A 12,861-nucleotide genomic window follows, 5' to 3' on the forward strand; every position below is an offset into this window, starting at 1 on the left:
TTGTTTGACCTTCTTGTAAGCAGTGAAAAAAAAATAATTCAGGCATTTATTTAAACTCGACATTTCCCTGATAATGCAGATGTTTCCTCTTTTTTCATTTTCTTTCAAACTGTTGGTTGTTTGGGGGGTTTTTTGCTCAAAAAGTGAAAGAAGTAAGGACACGTTTAACAGCATGTATTGATTTTAGTAATAACTTCATGTACAAAGTTTGTGAGAAATCCTAGTTGGTGATTCCATTGATCTGAGCAAAGCTGAGTTGAATTTGAGATGGGTTGACCGTGTTTGTGGAGTTAGAGATGTGAAGAGATTTCAGGACTCTTTCAAACAAAACCAGACAGAATGTTGATCAGGGATCCAAAATGGTGAATCTGAAACTGACTCCTTGCTTTTACAGTGGAGCCAACTTTCAAGAAAATAAGATGTTTGCTGTTTTTGCTCTTTGCTAAGATAAAAACTTTGGTGTGTAAGTGTAAAAGAGATAACGAGTTTGGAGAAATAACATAAGCATAAAGGCAATTTGTCTGAAAGAAAAATGTCCAGAATTTTTGTTTTGACTTTTATTTAATGTGGTTCTGTATGTTTTTTATGGTTTTCTATACTATAATTCAAAAACACTGATTTTATCAGCCTGAGTGTTTTTCAGTTTGGCTCTAGAGGTCCACTGAAAAACACTTGCTTTCAGATAGTTGATGTTTTTATTTATGTTGTTTCTTGCTTTGTTTGTACCTGACAGAAAGACATTTTAGATGTAATATTAGGGATAATAGAATAATATTAGTGAGGTACTGTACCAGTCCTAGATTCATTTTGTGGCAAAACACAACCCAGGGAGTCCTTTAACAGATAGCGTGGCCCAAGAGTTTCTTTATCGAGAATCTCCACTGCTGGACTTTGTGATTTCTTTGGTGTGAGACAAATGGTGCAGTATGAACCAATGATGTAATATCATAATGTTAATCGAAAAAAATCTTGCAATTTTTATTTTGTTTTGATAGAAACAAAATGACTTATTATATTTAGGCCTATAGTATAAATACATATCCAGCAAACAGCAGTTCTACCGTAGCAGTCGGCATTCACTGTCACAACCATCTGCTTCTTATACACACACGTCCTTTATGATTTGATTTAACCACTCTCTTAACATCGCTTGTAGTTACTGTTGGGAAATGGGTGGCATCAAGGTCCTTTTGTAAATTGCTGGGCTACAAATCTTCATGACACAATGTCTCAGTGTCTTCATGACATACCAGTAGAAACAGGTTGAATAAACATGAATTCTTTTGAAAGGCTTACCGGGAGACAGTATCGTCACTCTGAAAAGAACATAGCCTATGTTTGTAATGGTAAAACTTCTGGAACACTGTCTTGTGGACAGATCAAAACAAAGTGGAGATATTTGGCTATAATACATGATGCTGTGTTTGATAAAAAGGAAATACAGCATATTAGCACGAACACTTCATATCAGCTGTCAGGGATTGTGGTGGAGGGGCTTGTTTTGCAGTCACAGGACTGGGCACCTTGACATTATTGAGTCAACCATGAACTCCTCTGTATACCAAAGTACTCTAGAGTCAAAAGTGAGGCCATTGATCCAGCAGCTAAAGCTTGGCAAAAATTGGTCAAGCAACATGGCAATGAAGGACATTGAACCCAAACACACCAGCAAATCTATAACGACAGAAAAAACTCAAAGTGTTGCAGTAGTCCAAAAAAGACCTCAACCTTATATTTCCTGATAAATATTATGCATGAGATGCATTTAGCTCTTTACAGGACTGTCTTGTTAAACTCTCTTTTTCATATCATAACTATATATATTGGCTGATTAATTAATTTAGTGCCAAATCCTTGCAGTACTGTTTATGACCCAGCAAACAGAGCAGCTTCTGTGTAAACATTCATGTCGCTAAAAACTGTGAACTCGCAATCGTAAATGAAGCCGAGTCAATTAATGTGACAACATTTTTGTCAGCTTTTATTTTCTGTCATCTTGATTTTGGTGGCTGTCATAGGGCACTGCTTAGACAGACGTTAGTGAGTAAATCAAACTGAATCTGTAAACACGGTGGTTTTGAAATATGATGGTCCATCCCCAGTAGAAAGGAAATCTTGGTGTAGATAAATTTAATTTAGAAAGTACTGGCAAATCTTAGATTAGATACATTCTCAGAAAATAAATGTGTTATTATACCTCTAGTGATACGACTTATCGCTGAGGTTGTGCTGTCTAAGGTGTTGCTGTTGTAATGTTGTGGTTTATCCTCTAGACAGAGACCAGGCTTGAACCTCCAGGGCAGTTTTATACATTTTTAAAGAATGTGGGACATTAATTTGTTTTGTATCGTTATTCATTAAATGGACAATAGACTGGCATTTGTATAGGCCTGCTATCTACCACAGACTTAACCTACTCTACTGTACCTTACATCTGCACCTGTAGCTCATTTGCCTAACTGAACAGGCAACAAGGTGCTAACCGTTGTGATGAAGATATAAAAAACAGACAGTTAATATATTAATATCTTTCCCAGTTTCTTTTTGATTGGGCTAAACTCAGACTGTCTGATATTACATCTTAAAATATAGGAGAAACCATGTGAATGTATGTTACTGCTTTATACATACACACATGCCCTTAGCTCTCAAAGAAGTCCAAATAGTTACCTTGAAGCTCATTAATGAGGGGATGCAGAAGGCACAAAATTGACTTTTATTACACTGGTTCATTTTATTATATATTTATTATTGTTTTCTTTCGCAAAAGCAAATGTTTCACCCATTATTTTTCTCCTTATTAGTAAAAGAAGCACTCATCAAAGCCTGATTATAAATGATTTATCATTTGTTTATCCTCCCATAATAACAGTTCATGCAGGAGCACAGTCTGAGTTCATCACTCCCTGAAAATATACTATATTTTAAAGATGAGCATGGAAATTCAATATGCCCCTGTTCTACAAGTGGGTTGAAACAGCAGGCAGTGAAACAGGGCAGCAGCGACACCGAGATGCTGGAGGTCGAGGTGGCAAAATTTGCATTCTAAATAGATGTGTACAATGTGAGAAGACTGAGGCATATTATGTGTGTATGACCATGAGTAGCATATTTTTCTGCATTGTTTCATTATCTATAATCAGAATATATTTTTTCTGTTTCCTTCCTAGCTGCGAGCCCATGCTGTGGACATGAATGGCAACCAGGTTGAGAACCCTATCGATCTGTACATCTTTGTCATCGATATGAATGACAACAGACCCGAGTTCAAAAACCAGGTCTACAATGGCTCTGTGGATGAAGGCTCGAAACCAGGTAATTAATGATAGATGGATCAAAACAATTGATACAATTACAATAGAAGCTTTTTTTTGTTTTAAAGGTCAAGAAATTTATGGGCGAGAACAGCGAGTATATCAGGAGAGATTGGTGTTGTTAAAAGTATGACTACACCAGTGAATCTTTGATGCAACAGAGAATTTTCCATTCCCCTTGATTTAGCAGACGGACAGAGAATCGGTCTCGTAGAGTGGCTTTTCATTTAGCCTGGTGCAGCAGTGGTCATAAACCAAAGAGGGTGCTCAGGCTGGAGAGGAGATTGAGGATTAAATGTACCACGCTGTAGCACCACTGGGTCATTTTATGTCTAACCTCAAAGCGGAAGAATCACAGAGATGAGCTCTCTGTGTGCAAGCGTGTGTGAGTTTGGACCCGATGAGCCAGAGTTTATTGCGCCAGAGGTGATCTCAAAAGGTGTCCAGGTGCTCAATACCTTTTCTTTCTGTTTTGCTTTCTTTCCTTCTTACTTTCGTCACACCTCACTTTTATTATCTTTTCTTTTCCTTTTTTGATTTCCTTTCCTAAATGATACCATCCCTGTTGCCCGAGCCTCGCCTCACACAGCATACAAGTCCCAGTATGGCATGCATGACATTCAGCTGAACAATAATCATAAAAAAGAGAGTTTTAGAATTTAGAGCTCCAGTGGTTTCAATGGAAGGCCAATTACAGACTTGAATTAGTTTGCAAATTAAAGAGTCATTATGGGGACCTAATCCTGTCAGGCACAGCTTAGGATCCCCATACAAAGGGTCCACATTAAACCCCCTAAGACTGCAGCTTAATGAAATTACCCCGGCGATGTGTGACACATTGTGATTCTAAATCTCCTTCACTCTATCCCCACATCTCTTAAAAAAAAAAAATGATGGGTGGAGGACTGATAGTCTCTCCACTTGGAATCACACCAAATATGGAGTCTGTCCTCTATTTCTCTCTTTTCCTCTCCCTCTCTCTGTTCCTAACAGCTTTTTTGTTGTCTCGCTGAGAGGCCTTTAGAGTACTCCCTCTGGCCGAGTCATTGACAAATGTTGCTTTGAAATGTAATGAAGTTTGAAATGGGAGCTGCGGTTACAATTATCCTCGGACAGGGGCTGTCACTGGCATGATATCACTATCTCTGGCAATTAGAATTGGCTACAAGAGAGGCAGAACAAGAGGGAGAAAGAGATGGAGAGATTGGGTGACAGGCAGTGATCCCACAGAGTTATACAAGTATACCGGGGAAGGAACCTAACAAGTGTTGCTTTCGTGAGAGAGTAGACGCTTATTCTCTGCAACACAAATGCGTCATAATCAGTTTTTATTATTAGTTTTTAACATATAATTTAAATATAAAAAACATCATCTTTATAACATATGATTTTAATAATATTTGCATGAATATATGCTTTTGTGTTTGATTTCTAGTATTGGTCCAAGTCGTTTTTACAAAACAGCTACCCATATTTTTGTACCTGTCCCATTAACATACATTCATTAAAATTATATTAAATAATGTATCTATGAAAAATATATTTATGTAGATGCAGCAATTTAATCTGTTATGACATCTTAGTAAAACAATAGAATGTAATTGTAAAATTATAGTAATTTTTGTTGAAAAGCTGCCCTCATGGACACAAGTAGTAATTACGGGATAATTTCCCTACAGTTCCAATGTCTGTGTCACGCGTGTGCTTTTTTAGTATATTATACAGTCACATGAAAAAGAAGGTTTTCACAGTCCTGTGACAGAGTACATGGTTACTGCTTTCATAGGAGGCTAAGAAGTAGCCAGGTGCTGCTCATCAAATACACTCCATTAATTGACTGATGAGCAAGTGTGATCACCTCTATAAAAGCATAGGCAGTTTTTCGATCTGGAGCATTTGAAAAAAGCAACTGCTTTAACCCAAAAGCTTTACCAATGACTATTGGTAGTAGTCAGAGGGGAGGTCAAGCTTTACCATGTATCAGTCAAGTTATTTACAAAGATATCTATAATAAGCCACTGTAATGATTGGTAGTTGATCTATAAAGTGTATGCCGGTGGACATAAATGCTGACAAATATTCTGTTTTTCATCAGGAACATATGTGATGCATCTGTCAGCATTTGATGCAGATGACAACACCACAGCTAATGGAATGGTGCGCTACCGGATCCTGTCCCAGACACCGCACAGCCCGATCCCTAACATGTTTACCATCAACAGCGAGACTGGAGACATTGTGACAGTGGCGCCTGGTCTTGATCGAGAGGTTGGTCTTCTCTCTCCTGACGCATTCATCAAACAAAACTGGTACCACTTTATAGTAACAATTTTTAATAAATGGTAAATTTGTAATGTGAAGTAACTCTTTTCAGTCAACAACACTGACATTTTAATGAATGTTTACTAACTGATTAATAAACAATCTTTTAATAGTATGTGATTGTCATTGTAAAGTGGTAACTGATTCATAGAACTTTCTTGGCTGATAAATACTGTTTGGTACATCTATAGGTATTTTTGAATGGCTAGTGTAAAGTTAAAACTGGTGTTAAAATACTTGTTTTGAAGCTGCATAAGTTTGCGAGTGGTGTAAATCAGTTACAGTTATTTACTTGCTCAGGAATGTGAGTAAATAACTGTAATTTGACATCTTAGTTTAAAAGAAATAATGTATTTTACTTTTTTTCAGCTCTTTTGAAAAACATTTAATTTGAAAATTTATGGATAACAACAGTAATTATGTTTTGGCATTACAATTATCCTTTTAATTAAAGCATACTGGTGGATTAACCATTGCAGAGACATGAAAAAGTATTTCAGCAATTACCATTAACATTCATTTAGAGCAGCTGTGGCATAAACCTTACACTAGATGGTGGTGAATTTAATTTATTTAGTGTTTGGGAAAGTTTGGAGGGGCACTTGTTTTACTGCTGTTAAACACCCCAACCCTTATAAATATCCTTAACATGCCAACGGCTTTGACTAAATGCGATATTTAAAACTCAGGGAACTGAGATATGATTACTGATCGATAAAAAAAATTAAAAAAAACCTTTATCACAAAATAACAATAGCTCTTTATTTATCATTAGCAAATGTTATAAGTGCAGATCCCATCAGACTTTAATTGTCTCTAATCAACTGTGATGTCATATTTATTACTATATAGAATGCATAGGATAATGTATTTGTTACACAGTGCAGATCCCATCAGACTTTAATTGTCTCTAATCACCTAGAATGCGATGAACATTTTTAAAAAATCATCATTTCATAACAATATAACAATGAAATGACCATTTAACTAGTTTTAATTGCCCATTAATTTACGAGAAAGCGTATTATATATAAGCTCATATTTTCTATTGTGCAGGTAAATAATTTTTCCATTTAAAAAGTACTGCCAGGTGCCTAATGAGCCTTCTGCTGGAGGTTTCTTCACTTTAAACTGGAGTTTTTCCTTCCCGCTGTTGCCAAGTGCTTCTCATAGGGTATCACCTGACTGGTGAGGTTTTCTCTCGAATATTATATTGTCTTTTCTTACAATATACATTTTTTCGAGACAGCTGTTCCTGTTAATTGGTAATTGGTGCGTTAAAGGATGATAAAATAATTTTTAGTCACAGTGTGTGAACCCTTGCATTGCTGCACAATGTCTGAATGAGCCATACCTGGTCAAAAGGAAGACATTTGTATCTGTGTTCATGGAGCACAGTTCCTAATAGCATTGTTTACTCTGATGACATCCTAAGATATGACTTTCAGTCCATTTGTCACCACACACATGCACGCACGCACACACACACACACACGCGCATACATAAGTCATCTTTTTTTTTACATTAAATTGTCCACGGTCACCTTGTTTGTGGAGCTCTAAAAGTTGTGACAAGATCCAAATGTGTTTATTCTCACAACATGGATGTGCCAGTGACAACTCTGCAAAGAAATCTCCGAGACAGATCATCCTCCCAGACTGTCACCAGTGACAGACCTATTAACAACACATCACGCAGCAGTGGGCTGCTCGTGAGTGTGCATGTGTGTGTGTTTGTGTGGTGTTTGTATGGTAAAGATAGAGTGGAAATATCTGAGATAGAATGCCCTTGACACCTGTCAGACAAACACAAAAGCCCATATAATCACATCTACACTCGATAAAACACAGGCAATAGAGTGAAAAAACGAAAACTGAAGGGAGCAATAGAACAAAAACTGAGCTGGTAAGGTGGGTTATTACAATGAGGGGGGAGTCAGTGTGTGAATTTGGCAGTGAAGATAGTGTGATGGAGACAGAGAAGCGGGATGAGACATGATGATGCCAGAGGGAGAGAGGTACAAGGGGAGCATAGACTAAAAATGTATCAGCTGAACCGCTTTTCTTTTTGCTCTGGTTTATCAGTACACTGCTAATCCACACAGTCACCCCTAAACGTAGGATTACACTCTTGCCACCCCTAAACACACGCATGCACACAAACACACACAGAGGCAAGACTGTACTTCAAAGAACTTGTGTTGAGATAATTATTTCCCTTGCCCATAACCTTTTTAATAACATATGTTTTTCCAGGTTAGTATCACTGGGATCAGCGTTCTCGCTTTTACTTCCTTTTCAGATCACATCTGCTTGCTTTACAATCAGACAACAGCCACGTGTAAATATAATATGCACAAGCTGGTCATATTCCCAACAAGATGAAAGCTCATCTAACTCTTCATCTTCCTGCTACTTTCCACAAGCTTGACAAAAACACTACAGGCAGACCTACGTCAGCAAAAGAATAAGTCAAGCCAACAGAGAATCATCCCTCCATCCAACCTGGGACCTGTCATATTTTCTGAAAAATCTACTAACCCCATTTAGCATTGATGTCAAATTACAGTAAGGCTAGTAATACAGACATTTTTAATGCTTTTTGATGCCATGTCTAAGACCCATGAGCAGATTTCATTAACCAGATAACACATCAGTACTGCATGTTGATACCAGGTGCAAACAAGGCTCTTAAATCTTCAGAAAAGAGACTAAGGGAAAAGAATGGCTACACATCGCCTCTTTTCCCTTTAAACATCATCATCCATCCATTTTCTAGCACTCATCTACATCCCGGTCCCAGGTTTACCTTCCACACTAGCCCAGAAAATGTTTTTAACCTCACACCAACAGTTAACACTCCTAAAGTGAGAATAAACCAAAATGCATTGTCCAGGCAAAGTTGGTGTCCTTAGATTAAAAGAGTCTCTGCAAATCAATACATAGTTGATAAGTGACAAAATTTAAACCCATTTGAAAGCCTTTGGGAACACTCTCCACCTCCACTATCCAAATAACAAATGAGGGCATAACTTTTGGAAGAATGGGATCTAAGTGGAGTCAACAAGACTAAATTTCATTCCAATGCTGGTGTTAAATTAACTCCTGACTCTGGGGAAGAGACTGATAATCAGTATTTTGTGTCAGCCTCAACTTAAGCATTTCTCTTCTGACTTTGTAAAATAAAATGCAACAAATAAATATACCCAAGAATATAGATTTATTGAACTTGTATTTATTAGAAGAAAAATAAATTCAAAATAAAATTATACTCATTTTTCTTTACCTAATTTATTTGTAGTAGTCATGTCAACTTAGTGTGAGACTGGGGTAAAGCTACTGCATACTGCTGCCTTTACAGCTTTACAGTTTCTCCTTTCCTTGCGCTCACTGTGTGAAAGCATACACTCAAATGTGCACCTCCTTAGACACATGTGAGTGAAATGGTGAAATGAAATGAAATTGGCAACAACACGTTATGTTACTGTAAGTATGATAAAACAATTTCCCAGCAAATCAAGAGCACAACAGAAATAGAGCAAGAAGCTAGAGAAAGCACCATTTTAACCCTTTTCACTTATCCAGTAATATGATAAATATCCCAGACTGCAGTTAAGTGAAAATATATATATGCCAAAAGCTGTTGATGTAACAGTCATGAAATGCCTCCAAACTGCTGACCCTTTGCAGTTAGCTTTCTTCAGGCAATGCTCTCTCTCTAGCAGCTAGTGCACTGCTGGTGACAGGTGGCGTCTTAAAGCCAAAGAGCCAGAGCAATATTGAATTAAGTGGATCGGCTCATATATATTTCCCCACTGTCAACAACACCTAATCCAACTTTTTGAATCAGGATTAGACCAATATCCAAACCATATATTGGATCAACATGTTAACAAGTAATCAACAGTTAACTATTGGTTCTAAGATGTTACATAACCAGTTACTACTAGTCCAGAGTTGGCACTGGGAGAGAACCCATCTTTCTCTTTGTGAAAAGACATTTTAAACAAGTTGAAGAGTAAGTCTCATGGCAGCCCTACTAACCAGCTAACCACTAAACAGTCTTTCTTTGTTTTAAAAATGTCTCTTGGCATTAAATCTTATAATGCTGGAAAGACTGTTTATTTCTCCTTAAATGGTCCCACACAGGGACGTCAGTAGCCATTCATAGCCACGACAGCCTGGCACATCCTCGTCATGCGGGTCACCGGCTTGGTCACACACTGTTGTGGGATGGCATCCCATTTCTCAACCAGCAAGTCAGCCAATGTGGTTGTGTTGGTCACTCTGGCACGAACAACACACCCAAGCTGATCTTACAAGTGTTCAATGGGATTGAGCTCAGGACTGCAGACAGAACATTCCATCCTCTTGACTTCCTGAGTGCTGATGGGATGAGGAAATGTCTTTTTGTGACACCTATTCGTGTCCTGTCTCTGACATCCCCTGTTATATGGAACTTGGCCTTCAATTTAGAGATGGTACTTGGGCTCACTTCAAATAATGCTGCAACTTGGTCCGGTGAAATACCACCTTGAAGTTGTTCTACAGCACCTGCTTATCCAGCAGACACCAATTGGCATACTGAACACAAATTTTGTGTTGTCTTGTATTAGCTTCTTCTGAAGGCTGTCAGATATGGTGAGGAACCCAGTCATGTAGGAGGGGCTAAGAAGTGTGACATCAGCTGTGTTGGTTCAGCACTCTGATTATGATCTCTTGTGGAGGCCACCTGTGTCATGCCAGAAGAAGACCCTGGGGTAGACCCAAGAACTAGCTATTGGCTGTCTCCACCCCCCACCCACCGCCTACCCCAATCTGCACTTAGATTGCTGCCTCCTCCACCTGGACAAGGAACTGGATGTTGCAGAAAATTAATGGATATGTATGATGGATGAATATGTGTAAATACTTTTCAAATAAACTTGTGTGCAAACAGTTTCTCCAGCATATAAATGCATATTTCAGTGTCCCAGCATTTTTCCTAGACAGCAGATAAAAGTCTTAACCTTGCCAGAAAAAAGTACCTTCTGTACTGTACATAAACTTCACAGGAAGATCCTACGATGCACACTGCAGTGTTTACCTGGTCCACTTTTAGTCAGCACTTTAGCCCTTTGAAACTTGGAAAGTTTCTGCATCTCCCTTCTCTTCTTGGACTGAAGTGTTGGAGGTGTTAGGCGCTAGAAAAAAAAGCATGATTTATTTTTGGTATTATCCCTCCCTTGTGCCTCAGTTGCATCCCCTGCCGCCTCTTATCCTATCTTCTGTTCTTTACTTTTGAAATGTCTTCTTCCTCTTCTTTGTAAACTCCCACACTGATTCTCTTTTAAAGATTTCCACTGGTCTGCAGTGGACTTTTAAGAGCTTGTTGACAGTAACAGACCTTAGTACTCCAGAGAAGACTGGCTATGCTGCGGTGTTGTTGCAGCGCTGAGAGGTTCAGAGGAGCGCTACATAATTACTCCCTTGTCTAATTAGTGAGAGTGTTGTGTACACGCTGTACACAGGCTGATGGGACAGTCAAGCAAGCAGAAGATATGGAGAAAGAGAGGTGTGTGTATGTGTTTGTGGATGCTTGTGTGTATTTACGGGTGTTAATGAGAGTGTGTGTACAAGGTTGGAGTTCAGCATCTCATCTAGCATCAAGATGAGAGGAACTGAGAGAAGCTGTCTAATCCTCCTGATGTGGCGTCCTGGCCTAATTGGGATATTTACTCGGTAATTAGCAGGTGAGAGAGACACTGGGAATGTAATTGGGAATCTCAATGACGAGACACATTATCCAGACAGTCAGCTTCTGGGCTCCATCCTTCCTGCAGCCCATTAACTGCACCCTGGGACAGAAGAAGAGACAGGGGAAGCCAAGAACAGAGGGAGGGGAAAATGGTGAGAAAGGAGGTACATGGCTAGAATAATGCAAACGCCTGAGAAGAAAAACAAGAAATATTTCAGCATCCACTGAAGTGACACTATGTCATTTCAAGAGATGAAACGGCATTTATCATTCGCTCATATTATTGCCCCATAGATAGTCTATTAATCTCTGTCAGTTGGATCATTGTCTTCACATCTGTCCATCAGTGGCGCTGAATAAGCGATGCCTTTGATAACTTTGATGGCATGCTGTACCAATGGGGAGGCTTCACAGTGGTGCCTTCAGATGGTCTGAAGTCTGGATACGTTCCAGTGAGGAGATTTCAACTCAGTCAAATGAAAGACTTCACCCTTGTGATTTTGTGTTTCAAATAAGACTGTAGACAGTCACTATAGAAGAGAACGCAGGCTCAGCTTTTTTTCCCCATGGGAGTCACAGTCTGCGGCTGCTGCTGTAGCAAGAGGGAGCTTTTTGCAGATGAATAACCGCACACTGTTGTTTTTTTCTATGACTGTCTTTTACAGAAAGTGTCCCAGTATACCATTATCGTGCAGGCCACGGACATGGAGGGCAACCTGAACTTTGGCCTTTCCAACACAGCCACTGCCATCATCACTGTCACGGACATCAATGACAACCCTCCCATGCTGACCTCCAGAACTGTGAGTTATTACAAATGAGGTAATGGGCAATGGGTAACAGGTCAAAGAAATAGAGGAGTTGGGTTAAGAGAAGAGGGCGGAAATCATATGTTGGAGAAGAAAAATCATAAAAAAGAAATATATCAGAAGAAGAAGGGGGAAGAAATGGAGGGAGGAAAAATTGAAAAAGGAGGAATCGACACTGTTATGTCATTACAAGGAAAGATTTACACAAGGACAGTGAGGGAGACTTATAAAGGATAATTGCTCGTTTGCTTGTAGAGAGCTGAAACACAAACACACCCGAACACACATACTCATGCACGCGCACTCGTGAGGAATAACAGATCTATATCATTGACTTTCATGAGCAAGAAAACTAGAGCCAGCAAATGGTTAATGATTGTTGTCATGATGGTGATATTTAGAATGATGATTACATTACAGAAGGTCATTACTGAGAACCAAGTAAAAATTAAAAATCCAAAGTACCGCAGTATATGTAATATATTGCTGCTGGTGCCATTCTGCAACATCATCACTAAATCAATTAGTGATTCAGGTTATTTCTCCTTTGACTTGCACACATATGGATTTTATATAGTATATATCTGTTGGTCTGTAAAATGCATAAATGTTTGAGACGGGAGCTCAATCATTTTCATATTTAAAGCTGTAAACAAACAAAAAATTATTATTATCATTT

At 38.7% G+C, this 12,861-nt stretch overlaps 1 protein-coding gene across 2 annotated transcripts in view; it reads left to right on the plus strand.

Annotated features, from left to right (window-relative positions):
• LOC116331189 (cadherin-4-like) overlaps positions 1–12,861 on the plus strand; it is a 245,613-nt gene that overhangs the window by 197,206 nt on the left and 35,546 nt on the right. For both annotated transcript variants that reach the window (XM_039604803.1, XM_039604804.1), the window contains 3 exons: positions 3,171–3,315; positions 5,410–5,582; positions 12,039–12,176. In XM_039604803.1, coding sequence (XP_039460737.1) covers positions 3,171–3,315; positions 5,410–5,582; positions 12,039–12,176 — 456 coding nt within the window. The remainder of the gene's footprint in view (positions 1–3,170; positions 3,316–5,409; positions 5,583–12,038; positions 12,177–12,861) is intronic.

Source organism: Oreochromis aureus, linkage group 20 (genome assembly GCF_013358895.1).
Source record: "Oreochromis aureus strain Israel breed Guangdong linkage group 20, ZZ_aureus, whole genome shotgun sequence".
Taxonomy (NCBI): domain Eukaryota; kingdom Metazoa; phylum Chordata; class Actinopteri; order Cichliformes; family Cichlidae; genus Oreochromis; species Oreochromis aureus.